This window comes from Ipomoea nil, unplaced genomic scaffold, assembly GCF_001879475.1.
Source record: "Ipomoea nil cultivar Tokyo-kokei standard unplaced genomic scaffold, Asagao_1.1 scaffold2403, whole genome shotgun sequence".
Classification (NCBI taxonomy): domain Eukaryota; kingdom Viridiplantae; phylum Streptophyta; class Magnoliopsida; order Solanales; family Convolvulaceae; genus Ipomoea; species Ipomoea nil.
The window spans coordinates 866,873-890,684 of NW_017618831.1; the positions used below are offsets into that span (position 1 = coordinate 866,873).

Genomic DNA, 23,812 nt, shown 5'->3' on the forward strand with positions numbered 1-23,812 from the left:
TTCTCTTCAAATGGACAACTTTCAATGTGATCCTTGTCACCAACTTTCATATTTTCTTCCCTTTCTTCCTCAACACTCTCATATTTTGTTTCTTCCTCAACACCATCATTTTCTTGCACTTCTTCAATTGGATCATCTTCTAGTTGCTCCTTATCTTGCAAGTTTACACTTTCTCCCCAACTTGGTGTTTCCATCTCAATGCACTCATCATCTTCATCTTTATCTTTAAGGTCCTCACCCCGTTTTTTATTTTCTTCAACCACATGACCTTCATTTGGCAAGAGCAACTCTTGTAGAACATCTACATTGGAAGACAATTCTTGAACGGGTTCTTGAGTTGCCAAACCTTGTATTTGAGCCATCATGTTGTCTAGTAGAACTTGTTGCTCATTCATTTGCTTAAGCATGTTGGCCATCATAAACTTCATCTCGGATCTTGATCAAATGGTTGGCATTCTTGTTGAGGTTCTTGATAGAGGGGCTCATGAGGTTCCCATTGATTATTAGCATACTCTTCTTCAATCGGTCTCATGGGATAGCCATCATCCTCAATGTCACCATCGGGTACAATAGTGACTCCCCAACGCTTAGCTAATGCTAATGTCTCCTCATTTAATCCATTCCTCCTTACACTTGGTGAGCATTGAGTGGGTGGGGAAAAATGATTTAGAGATGAGCCTTGATGGTATGGATTTTGGGGTGGTGGAGGTGAGTTTGGTTGGTAAGAAGAGTAGGTGTAGTATGGAGATGTTTGTTGAGTGTGAGGGTATTGATCACATGAAGCATATTGGGGGTCTTGGAAATGGTAAAGTGAGTCTTGATAGGATTGTGGTGGGTAAGGATTTTGGAAGTTTGGAGTGTATTGAGAGTATGAGTTTTGGGCGTGGAATTGTGGTGGACAAAAATATTGAGATTGAGCATCATAGTAATTGTTAGGAGGTGGGGGTTGAGTGGGGTAAGGATCTCCATATCCATCATGTTGGTTACCCCCATAAGATTGAGAATCATAATATCCTCCTTGGAATGCATACTCATCCATGGTGAAAGTTCTTGATTGAGTGGTAAAAGCTCCTCCTTTTGAATCTAGAGCGTATGCACAAAGTATGGATCTTTCAACCGAAACTCAAACAAGGTAAAACAATTAGCTCTTTAAACAATAAAAACAAACAAAAAAAGAAAGAAAAAGCTTAGTCCCCTAAGATTCCTTATACTCTAATGCTAGTGAAACAAGTAATCACATAGAACCACCAAATTGCCAATCCCCGGCAACGGCGCCAATTTTTGATGTAGCAAAAATAAGATGTGAGCTCGGGTGTGTTATGTCGTCCTCAGGGGATTGGGGGATATGGCACGCAATATGCAATCACAATAAACTAGGCACTAGCATAAGGAAATCAACAAGAAGCTAAGCAAACTACAAGTTTAAGGAAATGATAAGACTAACACATATACACAAAGATAAACACAAAAATAAAGAGATAGGACTCAAGCTATGGAGCATTATCATCTAGATGCTTTAACAACCTAAGGGATTAGGGAGAACAAGTAACCAAGGAAACAAGCGGGAATGCACGTAGGTATCCTAGTCTACGAACCATTCTCGTGATTAATAAACAAGGATTAGAACAAGGAATTGCCCACTTTCGTGGTGAATCAATTCCAAGTCCATCAAGCACACAAAGCATCTAAAGCCCCCAATTTCCCCTATTTTCGTAGGAAGAAATCGGGTCTATGCAAGGGGTGGCTTGGATTCATCACCCAACTCTCGTTGAGGCAAGGAATCCTCGAAAAACAAGCTAATGAATGTGTACATCAAACATTAACAAGATATAAATACACAACCTTCACAAACACATGAACCCTAGGTTGGAGTTCTTCCCCCTTTTTGCAATAATCACAAATCAAGCATCAAGATAGATAACACAACCCTAACTCAAGTCCATAAACTAACTACTCATGATTAAATATCATAAAGAACACAAAAGCACAAGCATTAAACATAAATCTTGCAAAAGAAAGAGATGAAAGAAAGAAAACTTCTCTAAAGAAATTGGATGGTGGAATCTTGAAATGTTGGAATCCAAGCTTCAAATCCAAGATTACAAGCTTCAAAAGTGTTAAGAAACATAAATCTAAGCCTAATCTAACCTAAAAATATGAAGGAGAATAAAAGAGAGTGTCTAGGGTTCTAACAAAAGTCAAAACCGAATAGAAATGAGAGAAAACGGGGTTTAAAAGAGGCAGAGCAGGTTGGGATGGCCTCAGGGATGGGCGTACGCCAGGGGATACGATTTTTGGTGCATTTCCAGTGAAAACTGGATCAGGGAGAAGAGATGCGTACTGGCATGCGTATGGGCGTACGGCAGGGCGTACGATGCTTCTGGAAACAGAATTCTGTGCACTTGTGTTGACTTATATGCTATTTTCTCCTCTAAAACCATTTTATTTGCACTTGTGGTCTTCAACAAAGTTGTAGAACTTTAAGTTGGCTTTCCAATGGTGCAAGAATCACTTCATTTGGACATTCCTAGATCGAGATATGGTCAGAAAACCGAACAGTGTCCGAAATGAGCGAAAATTACAATGTCTTGATCTTTTGCTCCTCTTTTGTTTTGGTTTGTCCAAATGACTAAGACCATTGAATACACCACTCTTAGGCTCCCTTGGAAGTATTTTGTCCATCCTCTTAACTTCTCATTGGCTCCCATGGACTCCTAATGCATCCAAAATGCTCCATTTGACTCCAATGTCCACCAAAATGCCTGAAAATACTCATCTTTGTTTCCAAACAAAACTCCTTGCAAAATAATACAATTTAATCATAATCTCATGAAATTTGGAATGAACTATAGGCAAAATGACTTAGTGAAAGGGAGGAAAATATAGACAAATAAGCACTTATCAGTTCAGCTCTAATTATTTTCTACTCATTCAATTCCTTTCATATTTTAGGGTTAGATTACACTTAAATTTAGTTCGTATTGTTTTTGGATATTGATTGTATTACATTAGTTTAATTACGTAGACATAGGCCTTTTTTATTTGAGCAACTGAGATATGGGTGTTACAAGTATTACATTTTTTTTCTCAAAAGTATTATATTTTTCCTAAGTAACAAATACCTTATTCCCGATTAGTATTACATTTATCAATATAAATATTATATTTACATCTTGACTCCACTCGTCTCAAGAATAAGAATTCATGAGATGTTATATTATGGTTTGACTTTGTGTGGAAACAGTCTATTGACCCGATAAAATTACAATGTGAAATTTACTCAATACACATTCTCAAATAGTGATTGTAACTTTCGCTCCTAAGTCGTATAACCCAAAAGAAAAAAAAAAAAAAAAAAAAAAAAAAAAAAAAAAAAGATGTTTTTTTCTTTCCCTTGAAGTGATTAATATAACAAGCTCCAGTGCTCCACATAATTTTTACACCTTAATAATTAACAACGTAGCCATTACGTATAATATATTTGTCAGTTCTTTTTAAAGGTTGTAACATGGTTTAAAATTATGTTTACTTTGCATATAGACTCTGGTTCAGAGTACAAAATAATGTCATTTTGTTCAAATTAGTACAATTTGTCTTTTTTTGAACACGATTGACTCTATTATAAAGTATTATCTATTTTATATTTTCTCTAATTATTGCAGCATTAAGAGTTAAATTCTCCATTGCCAGAGTTCGATCCTGTTACCTCCCCAAAGGGGCTGCCATCTAAGCACATCTTTCTAAATAAATATGATTCACATTGTTGTACGTATTTATGATAATTGAAAATTTTATTTGCACACGGATAAATGTCTCGGAGCCCACATTTACATACATTAATAGTTCTAGTCAATTACACTAAATTGTTGCGTTGATATAATCTATTTTTTATTAAATAAAAACGACAAGAAAACTTTATTTAAACATAATACAATACATTTAAATAAACATGACCAATCACTCCATCCAAACTTACACTAACTACCAATTAATGCTAGATTAAGGAGTACCATCCAACACAAACAAGTTAAAGTTGTACGGACTTTGTGGTCTGCTGGTACCAAGTTACTTTCTCATATAGGAGGTTGTGGGTTTGAGTTTTAGTGGAGACAGATTATTATTGGCTTTTTGTGCTTCAGTGGGTTAAGAAAGTAGTTATGAATAGAAAAAAAAAAATGATACTTTCAATTTTTACGAATTAAAAGTTGTAGCCCTTTGAGTTAGTTTTCAATTAATTTTGAAATTCTTAAACCATTTCGCTCAAATTTTGTCTTGGTTTATGTTCATTTTATTAAAACTATTGAAAATACCACTCTTTGATTTTCAAGAGGTGTTACGTTGTATCCTACTCCATTATATTACTTATTTACTTAGGAGGTGTATTCAATCATGACTTTTATAGAGTTTTAAAGACTTTTAAAATGATAGATTTTAATAAACTTTGATTGACTTTCATAGAGTCGTGCAAAACTTTTTAAAACTTTATAAGACTACTCTATAAAAGTCTATATAAAAAACATTCATAGACTTTTATCAACTTTTTATTTTAAAAAGTCTACACAAGTCATTGAAATTTTAAATTGAATACATCCTTATCATTTACAATTTTCTTACAAAACATTTATAATATATTATAAAATCTTTTTATTATATAGTTCTTCACCCACATCAACATTCTCAACATTATTATTTTTATCCATAGTATGTTGAGACTTATATGCTAATTACTTATATATATATTATTAATAAACATCAACAAAAAAAAAAAAAAAACAAAAAAATTATTTCATTAGAAATTCATAACAATATTGAACAATAAAATTTATAATAAAAGACTTTATCAAATAAAATATTTAAAAATATAATTACAAGTTGCATAAAAAAATCTAATATTAATAATGTATATAAAATTATATATACTTGATATATTGCTAGGCATCACTCAAAGAACTATTATTTGCAATAGCAATTTGAGACTGAAAACAACGACAAGGTGCTACTGTTTGCAACCCTAAACTGTTGTTGCGAACAGTAATTCGCTATTCGTAGTAACCTGTTGTTAAAATATATATATATATATATATATATATATATATATATATATATATATATATATATATTACGAATATAAACATAAAAAGAATAAAAATCAAAATATATAAGTATTTATATGAATATTATGAAACATATACTAAAATTTGATGATGAAAATTTTGCTTTATTCATGTATTTAGGGAGAATTAGAGAAAGTTAGGGATAAAAAATTCATAGCAAAAAATAAAAATTAATATAAACAAGCAATAATGAAGTAAAAATAATATTATTTCGAATTTTTAGATGAAGATTCTAAAGTTTAGGAGAGAGAGAAAAATTGGTAGAGTTTAGACATGAGGAAAATATAGGATAATGAAGAAAAAAATAATTTTATTGAATTTAGATAGGTTTATAGAGTTCCGGGTTGGACTTCCATTTGGAAGGTTGTGAGTTCAAGCCTCAGTGGAGGCGTTATTGGTTCTTTGTGTTTCAGTAGGTTGAGAAAGTATATGAACAGATACTACAATGTAATAGGGCCAGTAACATTCAAAAAAAAAAAAAAAAAAAAAAAAAAAAGATAGGTTTATAGAGTTCAAATAGGGAGAAAAAAACAAAGTTTAAATAGAGAGAGAAAAAGGGAGTTTGAAATCTTGGGGTTGATGGTTGGATTTAACTATTTATATTTGAGAATGAAAAGTCTACAAAAAGTCTTAAAATTAAAAAGTCCACAAAAGTTCATAACTTTTTGAATACCACGTGACTTTTAAAGACTCTTTAAAAGTGTTAATCGAATACCACACAATTTTTAAAGACTCTTTAAAAATATTGATTCAATACAGCATGACTTTTAAAGACTTTCTAAAAGTTTGAATTGAATATCTCCAAACTTTTAAAGTTCATAAAAATCTTTAAAACTCTATGAAAGTCATGATTGAATACACCCCTTAATCTTGCTCCCATGAACTCCAAAATGCATCCAAAACGGTTCAAATTAAAAATATAATTCAATTAATCCCAATTCAATCATCAATAATTGCACCTAAACATACTAATGAATGAATAAGCAACACTTTGGCCCAAATTGTAACAAATGGACAAAAAAAATAAGCTGGTGAAAATATGAATAATTAGACACTTATCCTAAAATAAAAGAGGATGATTTATTTGATAGCATTACTTTTTATAATATATGGATCATAGCTTAGCGTGAAAAATGGTTGTTACCGTATAAGAATCAAATAACCACGTAAAGCATGAATGCAATAAAATAATAAAGCCATCAATTATAAAAGCTAGCCATAGTGGTGGAGCTTTGTTCTACCAACATAATCTTATCGCATGCATCTCAGTTGTTAAGATCAGATAGAGCAACTTCAATTCATTTCTAGCTTTTATAGTATCGGATATATATATAGCAGCCATGAAAGTTGAAGTTGAGAGCAAAGAAATAGTGAGGCCATCTTCTCCCACTCCTGAAACTCTCAAGAGTTACAAACTCTCTTTTATGGATCAACTAGCTCTCAACGTCAGGGTTCCATTCGTCTTCTTCTACGACTCCCCCGCCATTTCTCATCATACCAATACCATTGATGAGCTGAAGAAATCACTCTCCAAAACCCTGTCTCTAATGTACCCGCTGGCGGGGAGGGTGAAGGAGGACAAGGTAACAATTGAATGTAACGACGAAGGCGTGGAGTTTATTGTGGCTGATGTTGCTGAAAACATGTGTTGTTTGCTGGAAAATCCTGAAATGGAGAAGATTAAGCAGCTGATTCCTAGTGGAAAGGTTTACGAGCCCCAACCGGTAGGGAAGGCACTGGTGGCGGTTCAGGTGAACCGGTTTAGCTGCGGGGGAATGGGTTTTGGGTTTTTCGTTTCGCACGCCATAGCCGATGCTTCCAACGTTGCCACCTTCTTTGAAACTTGGGGATCCATCAACCGCGGCGGCGCTGTGAATGGAAGTGGATTCGTTTCCGATCAGTCCAGCATCTTATTCCCTCCTTTGACGGATACTTCTGCCCTTGAACGAGCAGTGAGGATGGCGGCGGCGGCGGTGGAGCAGGACGACAAATACTTGACTGTTAAAAGGTTTGTCATTCCCGCCAACGCCATAGCTAACCTCAGAGAAGATTTAACGATTACCGGGTCAGTTCAACGCCCGTCTCGCACGGAGGCGTTAACGGCGTTAGTATGGGCTGCTGTGATAAACGCAACTCCTCACCAAACTGTCACGTTATCCTGCATGGTGAACTTGCGGAGCAGGATGGAGCCGCCGCTGCCGCCCAACTGTCTTGGGAGCTTGGCCTACGGAGCCGACGTTCACTGCGAGGAGGCGAAAGATGGCGGCACCGCCGTAGCCGCCGTTCAATTGGTGCAGAGGATACGCGATGCTTTCCGATCTGTGAACGACGGAGCGGCGAGGAAGGTGTACGGCGAAGGAGGGTTGTTTCGTGCGGTGTTGGCCAGAATTGATGAAATATTGAGCAAGAAAGATTCTTGTTCAACGTTGTTCACAAGCAGTCTGTTTAGAATGGCGTATTACGAAGTTGATTTTGGGTGGGGGAAGCCAAGACTGGTGGTGAATATGCTCAAGAATTCAACGGTGATTTTCTTAGACGCCGCCATTAATGGAGCTGTGGAAGTGTGGATGGGATTGCCTAAGCAAGTTATGCACACATTAATGCAAGACCGCCACTTTCTTGCCTATGTTTCTGGCTTTCCTAAACCAAAGCTATGAATCCAACAACTAGTCATTTACTCATTTATTGAGTAACAATCATAATAATGTCTAATTTAAATAAAATTCAACCCCCCACTAGAATTAATATTTATATATATAATTAGTTATCAGCAAATAAATGCGGGCAGTACCGCAATACATTTTGTAATTGTGCATTGAGGTGGAATGGGTTGGGTCCCAAATAGAGGCAGATGTCACTTTGGGAAGCGACTGGCACATTTAATCAAGAATATACCTAATCCACCAAACCAAGCCATATGATGATCGATTAGAATTTAAATGCAATCTTATTGATAATGTTCTAATCAAACTATCAACACATAGAGCTGTCACGTTCACAGCTCGGTGAGCATTCACAGGAGGGAACATGTCTCTAAACAAACAATTCATCCCATAGTAGCTTTAATTGTGTGAAGTAATCATTTACAAAGGATATACCTTGCCTTGTCTGATGTAGTTGGGAAAAAGACTAGAATGTGCGGTCAACAAGCCCAAATTCCCAAAATGTGTCGTATTTTTTTTTTTTTTTTGACAACAATATGCAAAACTCCTTTTGGAGTTGCGTTTTTGGTGTATTTTGTATTTTTCATGTATTTGTGTAAAACGCAAGAGGCAGTTGCGTTTACGTATTTGTATACTTAAAACGCAATACGCTCTTGCGTTTTTCAGCGCATACGGTATCCCCTGAAATTGTTCCGTGATACTTGAAGAAGAAAAGATATGTGTTTTTATACGTTAATTGAATTAAGCACCAATTTAGTTGATTAATTAAACTTGTTCAAGTAAGTTGAATTAATAACTGCAGAAAGCATAAATAAAAATAAAAACACCAGGAAATTGTTACGTAGTTCGGAGCTCCTTCTCCTACGTCTGCGGGGCAACCCACGTCTGCCCAATCCACTATAGATGTTCACCAAAGGAGTATTACAAGAGGTAATTGAATACGGCCTCCAGCCTTTACCACTTCCACTCTTTCTAACACCTATCTAGGATTGACAGACGAAAACCCGAACAATCTTCACAAGTTGCTTCAGCAGTACCACGTACTGATCATGCAGTACAATAAATATTCTAACGAATTAAACCAGAGAATACATTCAGAAATATAATAGGTTTGTAAAATCGAGAGAACTCTTGGCAGTATGTAATTCGCAAAGTTGGCAGTAGATGTCTTCGAACCATGTGTATTTATAGCCCTCTTCATAAGCTTGTTTGTCTTGATCCACCAATATAGCCAATCCCTTAGCAACACACTGTTCGAACGCTTCTCATCCATTCACTTAGAAAGCTTATTTGTGGACTCTAAAAACACAATGATTGCTGTCCACTAATTTAGTTGTTTTCCACTAGTTTATCTCACGTGGTCCACAAAGCAATACTAATTAAATTAAAACAAATACTAGTAGACCAACAAATAAAATTGCCAATGGTTGTAGCAAAAATGAGATGTGGTGAGTGTACGGGTGTGTTATGTCGTCCTCAGGGGATTGGGGGTTATGGCACGCAATATGCAATCACAAGAAACTAGGCACTAGCATAAGGAAATCAACAAGAAGCTAAGCAAATCATAACGAGATTGAGGCTACGCTAACTAAACAAAGTAACACAAACACATATTAACAAGATGTAAACACGAAATAAAGAAATAGGACTCAAGCTAGGGAGCATTATCATCTAGATGCTTCAACAACCTATGGATTATGGAGAACCAATAATAAAGAGTCAATCGGGAATGCACGTAGGTATCCTAGTTTATCAACCACTCTCGTAAGCAATAAACAAGGATTAGAACAAGGAATTGCCTCACTTTCGTGGTGAATCAATTCCAAGTCCATCAAGCACACAAAGCATCAAAAGCCCCCAACTTCCCCCATTTTCATAGGAAAAATCGGGTTTATGCAAGGAATGGCTTGGAATCCTAACCCAACTCTCATTGAGGCAAGGAATCCTCCAAAAACAAGCTAATGAATGTGTACATCAAACATTAACAAGATATAAATACAAAACCTTCACAAACACATGAACCCTAGGTTGGAGTTCTTCCCCTTTTTGCAATAATCACAAATCAAGCATCAAGATAGATAATACAACCCTAACTCAAGTCCATAAACTAACTACTCATGATTGAATAGCATAAAGAACACAATAACACAAGCATGAAACATAAATCTTGCAAAATAAAGAGATAAAAGGAAGAAGAACTTATGTATTGAAAATGGAAGAACAATCTTCAAATGTTGGAATCCAAGCTTCAAATCCAAGATTACAAGCTTCAAAAGTGTTAAGAAACCTAAATCTAAGCCTAATCTAACCTAAAAATATGAAGGAGAATGAAAGAGGGTGTCTAGGGTTCTAACAAGAGTTAAAACCAAGAAGAAATGACCAAAATCGGACTTTAAAAAGAAGACAGAGCACATTGACACGGCCAGGGACATGGCCATGTCCCTGGCCGTGTCCAAAATAGCAGTAGCTACTGGAATGCACAGAAAATACACGGCCACAGACACGGCCGTGCACTTTGCCGTGTATTTTGTCCTTCAAAACGTCAGATTTTGGAATTATGGTCTTCATGAAAGTTGTAGCCCTTCGAGTCTTCTTTCCAATGGCGCAAGAATCACTTCATTTGGACATTCCTAGGCTGAGATATGGTCCAAAAACCAAACGGTAGTCAGTTTTGGTTTGTCAGTTTGGAACTTCAACTTCAAGGACAATTTGGACCCCTGTGGCTTCCTTTTTAGACTTTGATGTATTTATAAGAATTGTAGCCCTTTGAGTCTTCTTTCCAATGGAACAAGAATCACTTCATTTCAACACTCCTAGGCTGAGATATAGTCAAAATACCGAACAGTGGTCGAAATGAGCGAAAATTGCAATGCATTGATCTTTTGCTCCTCTTTTGTTTTGGTTTGCCCAAATGACCAACACCATTGAAAACACCACTCTTAGGCTCCTTTTGAAGTGTTTTAGCCATCCTATTAGCTTCTCCTTGGCTCCCATTGACTTCTAATGCATCCAAAACGCTCCATTTGACTCCAATGTCCACCAAAATGCCTGAAAATACTCAACTTTGCTTCCAATGCTTTTCAAACCAAACTCCTTGCAAAATAGCACAATTTAGTCCTAATCTCATGAAATTTGGAAGAATATATGAGCAAAATGGCCTAGTGAAAGGGGAAAAAATATAGACAATTAAGCACTTATCAGCCAATAGTGTAAAAAATATTTTACACTTACAATCTCCCCCTTTGCCATTTTATTTGGTAAACTTGAGTATCAAATACTTTGGGCAAGATTAAAAACAATTTTTATTTATGGCCCTCAGTATAGGTACTTTAACAAAACAGAAAAAACAACAAAAAAAACAATTAACAAATTAATTTTTTTTTTTCGGACCACATGTGAGTTTAGAGCCTGATTGATATACTTCAAATCTTGAACCACATGCATACATAGAACCATAGCATACCAAATAATTGATTTACTTGAGCAGATATCATCCAAAAGATTATAAAGTTAGTTAGGTGCACCAACACTGCATTTACTCCCCCTAACTAATGTCAATCCATTATTTCCTTACTAGCATAAACAACCTTCCAAAAATAGCTAAACCAAAAACCAGTATTGTAGCAGTCAAAGCACTTCCAAAATAAACAACCTTCCAAAACTTCCGTAATACTCCCCCTTACTCCTAACTCCCCCTTTTGCCAAAGAAAATGACAAAGGCAGGTGAACATCAAAATAGTGGATCAAAATTACCGTGCAGACGGGGTGCCCGAGTCAGAGTCATCGTCTCCCTCTTCAGAGTCAGAACCCGAGGTAGCAGCACCAGTGTGTGCAATAATCTGAGCGTGAATAGCTTCCATACGGGTGATTTCCTTGAGCTGCATATCCCGAAGATTTTCCAGGCCAGCGATGGTGGCTTGTTGAGAGGCAACGGACTGTTGAACTTGTGCAATGGAGGCCTCAAGAGTGAGCAGAATCTGCCGACGATCAACCAAAGTAGTGGGTTCTTTGGGAATCCGTTTAGCGCCTGGACGAGAGGCCGAAGCAGTGTCAGCCGAAGAAGCCGGGGCAGAATGCAGTGGTGCCGGAGGTGGAATGACCGGAAGAAGAGCCAGAGACGCCCGATCATCATAATGGCCCCGTTGAGTGAGTCGATCATCAAAGAGATAGGCATTGTCGGGAGTTGTAAGGACTTCCTCCTTATACGGTTGAAAGCCGTGATCTTGAAGGACTCCGAAGATCAAACATGGAAACGGGAGATGTATTTTGGCCTCCTTTTTTTCTGCAAAAAAAGACATTAAATGAGAGAAAATAACCATGCCAAGGTTGAATGGAAGACGGTTCCGGATTTTGTATAGGAGTCCAGCTAGTTGTTCAGGAATTTGGTGACGACGCACGGCCGGGACCCAATTCGCGGAAGCTAGACGCAAAAGCACAGAATAAACCGTGGTGAGCTTCAAACTGGAAAGGCCATCTCTCGGCCAAGAGACATATTTATTGTGTGTGAGAGCTGCTGCGAGCAAATGTGGACTCGGGTCTGGAGACGCCGGATGATTTGGTGTGCCTAAGTACGCATTAATCTCCGTAGGTCCAAAGGGATACCATATGCCTCGAATAAAGACTTGATGAAATCTCGCAGATCCTTCAGTAAATGTCTCCAATGTCAAATTTGTGTAAAACTCCGCTGTAAGCCAAGTGGAATACGGACCAACATGCCGGAGAGACGCAAGTAAATGTTGATCACGTAGCAACGGAATAATGTCACACTTGGCAGCTAAATCCTCTTCATTTATGGTCTTTTCAACAATGAAGTCCCGGTGAACATGAGTCTGCCATACCTCCAGTAGTTCGGGTGAAAGCAGCCTGGGTTTATAGACTTTGCCAGAGCTCTTTGACTTCGAACCTGATGACTTAGGAATAATAGGTGGAGCAATAGCAGCTCGGGATCGAGTGATTCTAGGCGGCAGTGTGGGTCCCCTTTTTTGGTGTTTTCGGTCAGTTGGACCATCCAAAGCATCCATATCAGAAATCTTTCTCTTGTCAGTGGAACCTGCATCAACCAATTTTTCTTTTCCCTTGCCCGTGGGACCTGCATCATCCAATTTCTCCTTTCCCTTACGGGAAGGCTTAGATAAAGGTACAGTAATAAGGGGAACAAAGTCTTGCATTTGGGACAAAAGTATAGGGATGGTCTCCGTTTTTGCAGTAGTGGGAGGTATGTGAATGGGAATGGAGAAGGCAGAACACGGCATAGGCATATTTGGAGAAGATATATGTTGTGCTATATTTCGAATAGAGAAATTGGATGACAAAGAGCTCACATAAGAAGTAAAGATCCGATGCTTACGTAAAACGCATCTCCCAATTGCGTTTTAACGTATACGTATTCCATACGTATTGTGAAAACGCAACTGGGAGATGCGTTTTGCGTGTTCAATACAGAAAACGCAACTACCAGTTGCGTTTTACGTATTTAACGAAAAAAAATACGGATTAAATACCTTCAAAAACGCAACTCGCAATAGAGTTTTGCATATTTCTGTCAAAAAAAAAAGTCAGCACACATTTTGGCAAATTCTCATCCCATTCTACACATTCTAGTCTTTTTCCCGATGTAGTTCAGATTGAATCTCAGCAATGCGAAAGACATCTTGCTGAAGCGTTTTTTCATATCCTTAGCTTCCACAGACCTTCAGCAATATTGATCCAAAGCATGCTTCGTCGTCCAATGGTAGGTGACACAGCTCTAAGGATCCACAATAGGACCATTGTATTGCATTGATCCCAGTAGAAGTATTTGGGATCTAGCTTATTTGGGATCGTTGATATGAGTCTAAGTGTGCATAACTATTCTATTAATTTGATTATATTTGTTAGGCTTAAGTTCATAATTTTGGTAATTTAATTTTATAATTCCTTTATTTTATCATTTAAATATGGTTAACACTTATTTTTGAATGATTTTACAGTGTGAATTGTGAGTGTTTTGGGACCATTGTAGGTCAATTCTATGACTAAGGGGAGTTCAAGGATGAATTTGGAGCCCAGAAGATTTGACGCCATCGAAATTGGGCAGTAACTATTTATTTCGCGCACAGGAAACTCGAGTCGAGAAACGCGTCTAGAGTACAGCAGAAAACGACGCCTATTCTCGACGCGTCGAATCTGTTTTTGACGCGTCGAGAGGCGCGGACAGGCGAGGCATTAAAAGGGCGCTGGCTTTGTTTTCCTTCCAAATTAAAGCACGGACTCCAAGGCAACATTTCCAATTGAAGAGGGATAATTAAAGTGCACTGATTTCCATGCCATGCAAAGAAAGAATTCTCAAAATGAAAATAAAAGATATGGGGCAGCATTGTATAAAGGAAAATAATAATAATAATAATAATTCTGATTCCGTCCCTGTTTGACTCTCACTATAAAATCACACCTTAGTTCAACCCTAGAGGAGGAGAAGTTTACTTGGAGACAAGAAAGAAGAGAGAATTGAGAGTTACAAGGTGTCTTTGGAAGCAAGAAGAAAGCTAAGGATATTTGAGAAAATCGCTACTCTTAGATATTCTTCTAAACTCTTTATATTTTGATATGTATTGCATCTTAGTCATGTGCGGCTAAATTTTCTTAGATATTCTTGGGTGATAGTATTTATGAACCTATGTGCATGCATAGTTCTTTAATGCTTTAATATATTATTATTTGGGTTCAATAATTGTGTTGCAATTGTGCTTTGAATTGTTGTTGCTAGTAGTTAAACGGTCGTAATTACTTGCTTCATAGCTATCTTTGTGTCACAGCGGAAGTTGGGCATAATCCAGGGCACACACACAATTGAATCTAACTGTTGCACCTTGTGAAAGGGTAATTTTGTTAGGCAGTTTAACTCTTGATTATTGCGCATCGGGAGATATATGGTAGTAGTTAGGAATCTATTATGATGCATGTTCTTGTTTTATTGTGTGTTTATACCACGGGAGTGGATATTCACTAATTTTAGGGACTGCGGGAGCAGCTTTATACCACTTTGCATCCTCATACTTGCTTAAACCCAGATTTAATATAAACCATATGTCCATATATATGGCACTATTAAATACTTGAAACATAGCAATCTCATCTTCTCTCTACTGTTTCACAAATCTGTTGCTTTGCTTTATTTAAATTGTTTTATGCAAACATCCATGCTTATTATTAGGATTAGCTTCATAAGAATAGATTAACAGCTAATGATTAATACACTTACTTCCCTGTCGTTCGATAGCTCGTACTCCAAGAAATTATTTGTTTGTGAAATTATACTGCAACTAATCATCATGGTCCCATTCACGAAAATCATCTTGTTCTTCGACCTTAATGCCATTTCCATTGCTCCCGCCCATGGATGATAGTTCGATCTTCCTTCTAGTTGAACAATCACGAGTTGCAGTGAAGGACTTTCGTTCAAGTGGATATGGAGAGGATCATTCCGATCATTAGGATCAAAGGCAGTAGGGTATGGAATAGAAGCTGGTATAGGGTTTGGATTATTGGATTTGTATTTGTGAAGCCTGCTGCATTTTTACCTTGAAATCCAGGATTCGTAGTCATTGGTTGACGAACCATATTCACATAAGGTGTACGCCAAGTTATAATCTCATAGCTATGATACCATGTTGGATATCACAGAAAGGAATGCTGAGTGTATTGAAGGATAATTAAATAAATATTGTTGTACGAATTTATGATAATTAAAAATTTTATTTGCACACAGATAAATGTCTTGGAGCCCACATTTACCTACATTAACCGTTCTAGTCAATTACACTAAATTGTTGAGTTGATATAATCTATTTATTTTTGGGGAAATAGCTCATTTCCCCTTGAGTTACATACTTATAGCATTTTCTCCCCTGAATTATTTAAGTGGCTGTTCCCCCTCCCCCCCGCCCCCGCCCCCGCCCCCGAAATGTTAAATGAACATATTTATCTTTAAAATAAATATTTCATTTATTTTTCTTCTCTAACAAATTATGACCACAATTTGGTTCAAACAGCGAACCAGATCCCAAACCGCCGGTTCAGGATCCAGTTTTTAAGATTCATAAATTTAATAAATTGAAATCCAAATATTGGGTTCTGAATCTGAATCATAACCGGAAACTTTTAATTCAATTGCTATAGTGTCCGGTTCAGTTCGAATCGAACCGTGGTCATCCTTACGTAAACGCAATAATTTGTTGGAGAAGAAAAATAAATAAAATGTTTACTTTAATGGTAGAAATGTCAATTTAATATATCAGGGAAAAAAACCACCACTTTTAGAATAACTGAGAGTACTAATGTGCTTACCTGAATAATTCAAGAGGAAAAAGTGTTATAGGTATATAATTCACAGAGAAAAAATGTCATTTTTCCTTTATTTTTTAAAATAAAAACAACAAGAAAACTTTATTTAAACATAATACAATACATTTAATTAAACAAACATGACCAATCACTCCATCCAAACTTACACTAACTACCAATTAATGCTAGATTAAGGGCGTAAGGCGTACCATCCAACACAAACAACGTTAAATTAGTGCCGTACGTCTAAATATCTCCAAAGTTTTTGGCTTAAATTAAAGATACCTAACTAAATACAGAAATACATAACAATTGTGTATCTAATATCCTAATACAATTTAAAAATCTAATAAGTCTAATAAGTACAATAATTCCTAACATGTTATGAAAGCTGTAGCCTTTTAGTTAGTTTTCCAATAACACATAAATCACTCAATTTTAAAATTTCTAAACTGAGATATATATGACCTAATAAATATCAAGTAGTGATTGTGTTGTGCTTGAATTTAAACTTTTTATGTTTTTGCTCAACTTTTGTCTTGATTTGTTCATTTGACTAAAATCATTGAAAATACCACTTTTGATTTCCAAGAGGTGTTGTAATTACTCCATCTCGCTCTCATTGACTCTAAACGCATCTAAAATGGTCCACAAATATAATTCAATTAATCCCAATTCAACCATCTATAATTATATTACACCGAAACATATAAATGAATGAATAAGCAACACTTTGGCCCAAATTGTAACAAATGAACAAACAAATCAGCTGGTGAAAATATGAACAAACAAATTAATTACTTTTTATAATATACTGATCATGGTTGTTACCATATAAGAATATAATCAAATAACCCCGTAAAGCATGCATGCAATAAAATAATAAAGCCATCAATTATAAAAGCTAGCCATAGTGATTGAGCTTCTATCAACATAATCTAGCTTGTATAGTATCAGATATAGCAGTCATGAAAGTTGAAGTTGGGAGCAAAGAAATAGTGAGGCCATCTTCTCCCACTCCTCAAAGTCTCAACAATTACAAACTCTCTTTTCCGGATCAACTAGCTCTTAACGTCAGGCTTCCATTCATCTTCTTCTACGACTCCTCCGCCATGTCAGGAGCTTATTCTCATCATTCCAATACCATTGATGAGCTGAAGAAATCACTCTCCAAAACCCTGTCTCTAATGTACCCGCTGGCGGGGAGGGTGAGGGAGGACAGGATAACAGTCGAATGTAACGACGAAGGGGTGGAGTTTATTGTGGCCGATGTTGCTGAAAACATGTCTTCTTTGCTGGAAAATTTTGAAATTGAGAAGATTAAGCAGCTGACTCCTTCAGCAAAGTTTTACGAGCCCCAACCGGTAGGAAAGGTTTTGCTGGCGATTCAGGTGAACCGGTTTAGCTGCGGGGGAATAGCTATTGGGTTCTTCGTTTCACACGCCATTTTGGATGGTTCCTCCCTTGCCAAATTCATGGAAACCTGGGCATCCTTCAACCGCGGCTGTGCTGTGAATAATGGAAGTGGATTCATTTCCGATCACTCAAGCGTCTTATTCCCTCCTTTGACGGATACTTCTGCCCTTGAACGATCAGTGAGGATAACGGCCGCGGCGGTGGAGCAGGAAGAGAAAAACATGATTGTTAAAAGGTTCGTCATCCCTGCCACCGCCATAGCTCAACTCCGAGAAGATTTAACGATTACCGGCTCAGTTCAACGGCCGTCTCGCACGGAGGCGTTAACGGCGTTAGTATGGGCGGCGGTGATAAACGCAAATCCGACTCAAACTGTCACGTTATCCTGCATGGTGAACTTGCGGGGCAGGATGGAGCCGCCGCTGCCGCCGAACTGTCTAGGGAGCTTGACCTACGGAGCCACCGTTCACTGCGAGGCAGCGAAAGACGGCGGCACCGTCGTAACCGCCGCTCAATTGGTGCAGAGGATACGCGATGCTCTCCGAGCTGTGGACGACGGCGCGGCGAGGAAGATGTATGGCGAAGGCGGGTGGTTGCGTGCGGTGTTTGCCGGAGGTGATGAATTTGTGCGCAACAAAGATTGTTCAACGCTGTACACAAGCAGTCTGTGTAGAATGGCGTATTACGAAGTTGATTTTGGGTGGGGGAAGCCAAGACTGGTGGTGAATATGATCAAGAATTCTTCGGTGCTTTTCTTAGACGCCATTAATGGAGCAGTAGAAGTGTGGATGGGATTGCCTAAGCAAGTTATGCACACGTTAACGCAAGACCGCCAATTTCTTGCCTATGTTTCTGGCTTTCCTAAACCAAAGCTATGAATTCCGCACTCTTTAAAACAAATAATATTTATGCATGGAAGCTTCTACAATAATACCCATTGGGAAAAATAATAGGATGACAGTGGTTTAATGGGTAATATAATAATATTTATGGAAGCTTCTATAATAATGACTGCAGTTAATTACGGCGAGCACTCGAAGTTTGTTGTTGTTTGGATATTGGGGTTATGGCATATAATATGCAATAATAATGAGTAATTACTCCGTAGTTATTAGTCTTGACAAAGTATATATTAATAAATAGAAATTTGCATGAATAAACAAGATTCGACTAACACATATAAAGATAAACATGAAATAAGGAAAATAGGACTTAAGTTAAACGGCCAATGACCTTGTGGTCTAGTAGTATAAAGTGGTTCTCTCAATTGGAAAGTCATAAGCTACATATACTACATTGTAAATATGATAGGTTGAGAAAATACTTATGAAACATATACGGATAAACAGAGTAGGTTGGGAAAGTAGTTATGAACATATACAGATACTATATATATATATATATATATATATATATATATATATATACACTATACATTGCCGGATTTTAGGGCGTGCAAGATAGGCAACAGCACAGGGCATCAATTTTTAAAGGGCTCAATATTTATTTGTGACCTAGCTACTTAAAAAATTAAAAAAAAATTACAATTAATCTTAAAACTCATTAGTTTTTTCTCAAATCACTTCTCTCTCCTAATAATTAGGACCTAATTAATTGAGCATGACAAAACCATTCCATAACTAAAAAGAAGAGTAATATATTTTGCAATAATATTGGTTCCAACCCTGATACTACATATTGCATTGATCACTATAGAAGTATTTGAGATCTAGCTTATTTGGGATCGTCATGGTCCCATCCACGAAAATCATCTTGTTCTTCAATTTTAATGTCGTTTTCATTGCTCTCGCCCATGGATGATAGTTCGATCTTCCTTCTAGTTGAACAATCACGAGATGCTATAGAAGTATTTGAGATCTAGCTTATTTGGGATCGTCATGGTCCCATCCACGAAAATCATCTTGTTCTTCAATTTTAATGTCGTTTTCATTGGTCTCGCCCATGGATTATAGTTCGATCTTCCTTCTAGTTGAACAATCACGAGATGCAGTGAAGGACTTTAGTTTAGATGGATATGGAGAGGATCATTCCGATCTTTAGGATCAAAGGCAGTAGGGTTTGGAGTAGAAGCTAGTATAGGGTTTGGAGTAGAAGTTAGTATAGGGTTTCGAGTTGTATTTGTAAAGCCTGCTACATTTTTACCTTGAAATTCAGGATCCGTAGCCATTGGTGGACGAACCATATTCACATATCACAGAAAGGAATGTTGAGTGTAGGATAATTAAATATTGTTGTACGGATTTATGATAATTAAAATTTTTATTTGCACACAGATAAATGTCTCTGAGCCCACATTTACCTACATTAACCGTTCTAGTCAATTACACTAAATTGTTGAGTTGATATAATCTTTTTTTTTTTTAAATACAATTTTAAAATCTAATCAGTACAATAATTCCTAACATTTTTACGAAAGCTGTAAGCCCTTTAGTTAGTTTTCCAATAATGCATAAATCACTCAATTTTGAAATTCCTATACCGAGATATATAAGACCTAATAAATACCAAGTAGTAATTGTGTTGTAAGTGGATTTAAACTTTTTATGTTTTTGCTCAACTTTTGTCTTGAGTTGTTCATTTGACTAAAATCATTGAAAATATCACTTTTTGATTTCCAAAAGATGTTATATCCGACTCCATTATATTACTCCATCTCGCTCTCATTGACTCTAAACGCATCTAAAATGGTCCACAAATATAATTCAATTAATCTCAATTCAATCATCTATAATTACACCTAAACATATAAATGAATGAATAAGCAACACTTTGGCCGAAATGTAACAAATGAACAAACAAATTACTTTTTATAATATATTGATCATGGTTGATAATATATATATAAGAATCAAATAACCACGTAAAGCATGCAAGCAATAAAATAATAAAGCCATCAATTATAAAAGCTAGCCATATAGTGATTGAGCTTCTAGCAACATAATCTAGCTTGTATAATATCAGATATAACATTCATTTATTTCATAATCAAAAAGTGAGTGTATTGAAGGATGCACATCAATACAAAAGTGGCAACTTAATCGAAATAAAGCCCTAAGCTACACTATGTAAAAAGGCACAAATGCCTTATGACAAAATGATGCACATCAGCCGTGCATATAAACCAACCAAGTGCCCACAAGGGCATTACCATCCGGCCAAAAAAAAGGGACACTCTAACACTCACAAACCATTCTCCAAGCAAACAAGCCAAAAAGGTAAGAACCAACACAACCTTGCATCCTCCAAAAGGTGAGACCGATGTCCAAGGCCAACCACTTCTACACACCACCCTCAGTCTACAAGCCAACCCCTCCGGTACAGAGCTCTGTATTTTAGTCCGGGGGGTCTTCACGACCGGTAAACTGAGCAATGGCCTCCCTCAGACCATCCCACCAACACACCACCTACCAGGCTTGGGAAGCATGTGATGAGAGCGATGGTTTTCCTTACACCACCCTACCCTTAAGACATAGGAAAGTTCACTTGCATAGCGTACTATGTTTTATCAAGAGAACCCTTTTGCTCCTAGCCTTAAGCAATGGTACTCAAACACCCTCTTTCCTTTTTTCACAACTCACCCCTAACACACCTTTTTCTTCTTTTTTTTTTCTTTATTCTATGTCTTTTCCTTTCCAAAGCCATAGATCCCTTTTCAAAATCCCCCCATTCCACCCAAGTGGTTGGGGCCAGGGACACTCTCACCTCAGAGGATAGATACATTAGGCTATGAGGCTATCACTAAACACACAAGCATGCTCCCAAAACCCCCCCTACCTCTACACCCTTCCCAGTTTTGGATGGTTCTGCCCCAAATGAGCACCATTTGGCTACTACCAAGCTGAAGCATACCATTATGTGATAAGGCACCTGCAAGTCAAATAAACATATCGAAGCTAAAAAGGTCTAAGCACAGGCTTCATTTCTGCAATACACAGATGGCAGATCTGCCAACAGATTCACAGGGCCTCATTTCTGCTGTTCACATTTACAGCAACTATTTAATCAGAGTAGATAATCCACCAAGCTATAGCATAATCAATACATGTAGAGCAGCTATTTAAAGAAATTAATTTAGATAATCTGTAATCGAAAGCTTAATACCACTGCGCATGAATAAAGCAAGTAGACGGGCAGTGTTTTTGGCATCATCCAGACCACAGTGAGCTCGACCCTGCCAGCCCAAGCCAGCGTGCTGGACAGCCTCTTTCAGATCATTGCTCCTCACTCCAGCTCCAAAAGCCTCGTGGAAAGCAACCTTTAAGTTGATCCATCTGTTGAAATATGATGGCTTTGGGATCTTCTTATACCGGCATTCTGATTCCAGCATAACTCTACAATCCCAATTCCCCCACGTAACCACTGCAAAATTGGAATTCTTTATCCCTTTCTTCTCCAGCCATTCGTCGTGCATAAGGAGAGCTTCACTCAAAGTAACCCCTCGATCCACCTGAGTTTGCTGGATGCCAGTCAAATCCTTGCAAAAATCACTGAGAATCCGATTGCATGTTGGGCGCACATAGGTCTGGAAATAGGAGGATTCGAGATGGCCAGTCATGCTATTCACGATCACAGATGGGAACTCAATAATTTCTTGGGGGTGAGGCTTCTTTCCCTTGTCGCAGGTAGCTTCAAAGTCTATGACAACAAAATACTGAAAATCCTGGAATTGGAATCCGGAAGGGTAACGCTGATGATGAGGGATTGTATTGAATGGGGGATAATGGAACCGGCTGTCCACTGAGTAATAAGGATAAAACTGGGCTTCGAAACCATTCACTCTGCCCATTCGCATATTATTTGAGCCAGACGCATGGTGTTGAAAGGGTTTTTCTGGAGATTCTTCATTATCCCCAACTGGTTGAAAGTTTTTGATCGCCGCCCCGTTGTAATGCAAATGTTGAGGATATCCCGTGTTCTGGAGGAATCTTATCGGTGGTGCCTCACAGTTCACCTGCGTAGTATCTTTATGCTCTGATGCGATCATGGTGTTGTGTTGTATGTAGTTCATATCCGCGAGCAATTGCAGCAAATCTCCCAGCCCTCTTTCAATTCGCACACCTACAAACCCTAGGTATTTTGTGTTGATGAATATCGTTTGTGAATAATGGAAATTGTTTGCCCTCTTTCTCAGGGTCTATTTATATATATTTTGACCTAGAGTAAGGAATAGAAATCCTAGTCATTGTTAATAATAATAAGCCCTAGCTAATTCTTATTACATTAGGAATAGTAAGCCCAATCTCTAGTAAACTCCTAAGTTACTTTGGGAAAATTTTGTTGTGGACCATGGTTCATGTAGTATTCTGATTCATAAAGTAAGTATATTATAAGAGTTAATTCCATTTTGGTCCTAGATTTATAGGTGACAGTCCCCTTTTAATTTTCTTTTTATTAGAATACCCATTTTGGTCCTATTATCATTGTAACATGACCAATTTTGGTCTTCTATTAACAAAATCGTTGAACTTTTGTTAAATAGAAGGCCACTTTAATTAACTCTATATTCTAACTACACTTTAATTTCATTTGAAAATATTGCAATGTTTTTCAGTTTCATTATAGCAATACCAAAGTATCATTTCAATTCTACTACAATTTCATTTGCCAATATACATTATTGTTTGAGCTCTATTTTGTTGTTTCATTTTTCACACACTAGTTTAATTATAATAATACTAAAGTATTGTTTTAATTACACTCCATGTTCATTTGACAATATATATTATTGTATTGTATGGTTTTGAATATTAGTTTCATTTTCCACACACACTAATTTCATTTTAACAACATTAAAGTATCATTTTAATTATACTACAATTTCATTTGACAATACATTGTTGAATGAATTCTTTTTTTAGTTTCATTTTTCACACACACTAGTTTCATTTGATAAACACCAAAATATCATTTTAATTCTAATACAATTTCATTTGACAAGCATGGTCCACATAGCACTATGGACCATGGTCAACTATATAACAACCGGTTGCTTTGTGTTGTCACTATTGTGCATCTTCTTCTTGAACTTCATTGATCCAGTTGATTTCTTGGCCGATCCATGGGGCCCGGCCCTAGTATACCATCCATCGCTATTTTTTGATTTCGCAATAATAGTTCACTTTGATGGTTGTTTTAAAAAAAATAATATAAAATTTAACATGGACTTTGGTCAATTAATTAGAATCATACATTGGGCATTAATTAAATGGTACCTAATTTACAATAATATATATTCAACACAGATGAGAAACTATGTTAATTATCACTGTCTTTTTG

General features: G+C 37.0%; 4 protein-coding genes across 4 annotated transcripts; 2 read left to right on the forward strand and 2 right to left on the reverse strand.

The window, feature by feature from the left end:
• Positions 1 to 424: 424 nt before the first annotated feature.
• Positions 425 to 1,039, reverse strand: LOC109152228 (developmental and secondary metabolism regulator VEL1-like). Its single transcript, XM_019299816.1, has one exon. It carries the CDS (start codon positions 1,037 to 1,039, stop codon positions 425 to 427), a length of 615 nt encoding a protein of 204 aa, XP_019155361.1.
• A 5,361-nt stretch (positions 1,040 to 6,400) lies between these two features.
• Positions 6,401 to 18,547, forward strand: LOC109152320 (vinorine synthase-like). Its single transcript, XM_019299938.1, has 2 exons — positions 6,401 to 6,424; positions 17,064 to 18,547. The coding sequence occupies exon 2, from the start codon at positions 17,068 to 17,070 to the stop codon at positions 18,391 to 18,393; it is 1,326 nt and encodes a 441-aa protein (XP_019155483.1). The 5' UTR covers positions 6,401 to 6,424; positions 17,064 to 17,067; the 3' UTR covers positions 18,394 to 18,547.
• Positions 6,455 to 7,771, forward strand: LOC109152229 (salutaridinol 7-O-acetyltransferase-like). The gene has a single exon (XM_019299817.1). It carries the CDS (start codon positions 6,455 to 6,457, stop codon positions 7,769 to 7,771), a length of 1,317 nt encoding a protein of 438 aa, XP_019155362.1.
• Positions 18,548 to 20,578: 2,031 nt separating the features above from the next.
• LOC109152324 (ERI1 exoribonuclease 2-like) lies at positions 20,579 to 22,646 on the reverse strand. The gene has a single exon (XM_019299944.1). The coding sequence runs from the start codon at positions 22,542 to 22,544 to the stop codon at positions 21,603 to 21,605; it is 942 nt and encodes a 313-aa protein (XP_019155489.1). The 5' UTR covers positions 22,545 to 22,646; the 3' UTR covers positions 20,579 to 21,602.
• Positions 22,647 to 23,812: the final 1,166 nt, after the last annotated feature.

Excerpts from the sequence above, each read along its gene's own strand:
- LOC109152228 (XM_019299816.1), bottom strand. The coding sequence starts at position 1,039 with ATGGATGAGTATGCATTCCAAGGAGGATATTATGATTCTCAATCTTAT.
- LOC109152320 (XM_019299938.1), top strand. The coding sequence starts at position 17,068 with ATGAAAGTTGAAGTTGGGAGCAAAGAAATAGTGAGGCCATCTTCTCCC.
- LOC109152229 (XM_019299817.1), top strand. The coding sequence starts at position 6,455 with ATGAAAGTTGAAGTTGAGAGCAAAGAAATAGTGAGGCCATCTTCTCCC.
- LOC109152324 (XM_019299944.1), bottom strand. The coding sequence starts at position 22,544 with ATGAACTACATACAACACAACACCATGATCGCATCAGAGCATAAAGAT.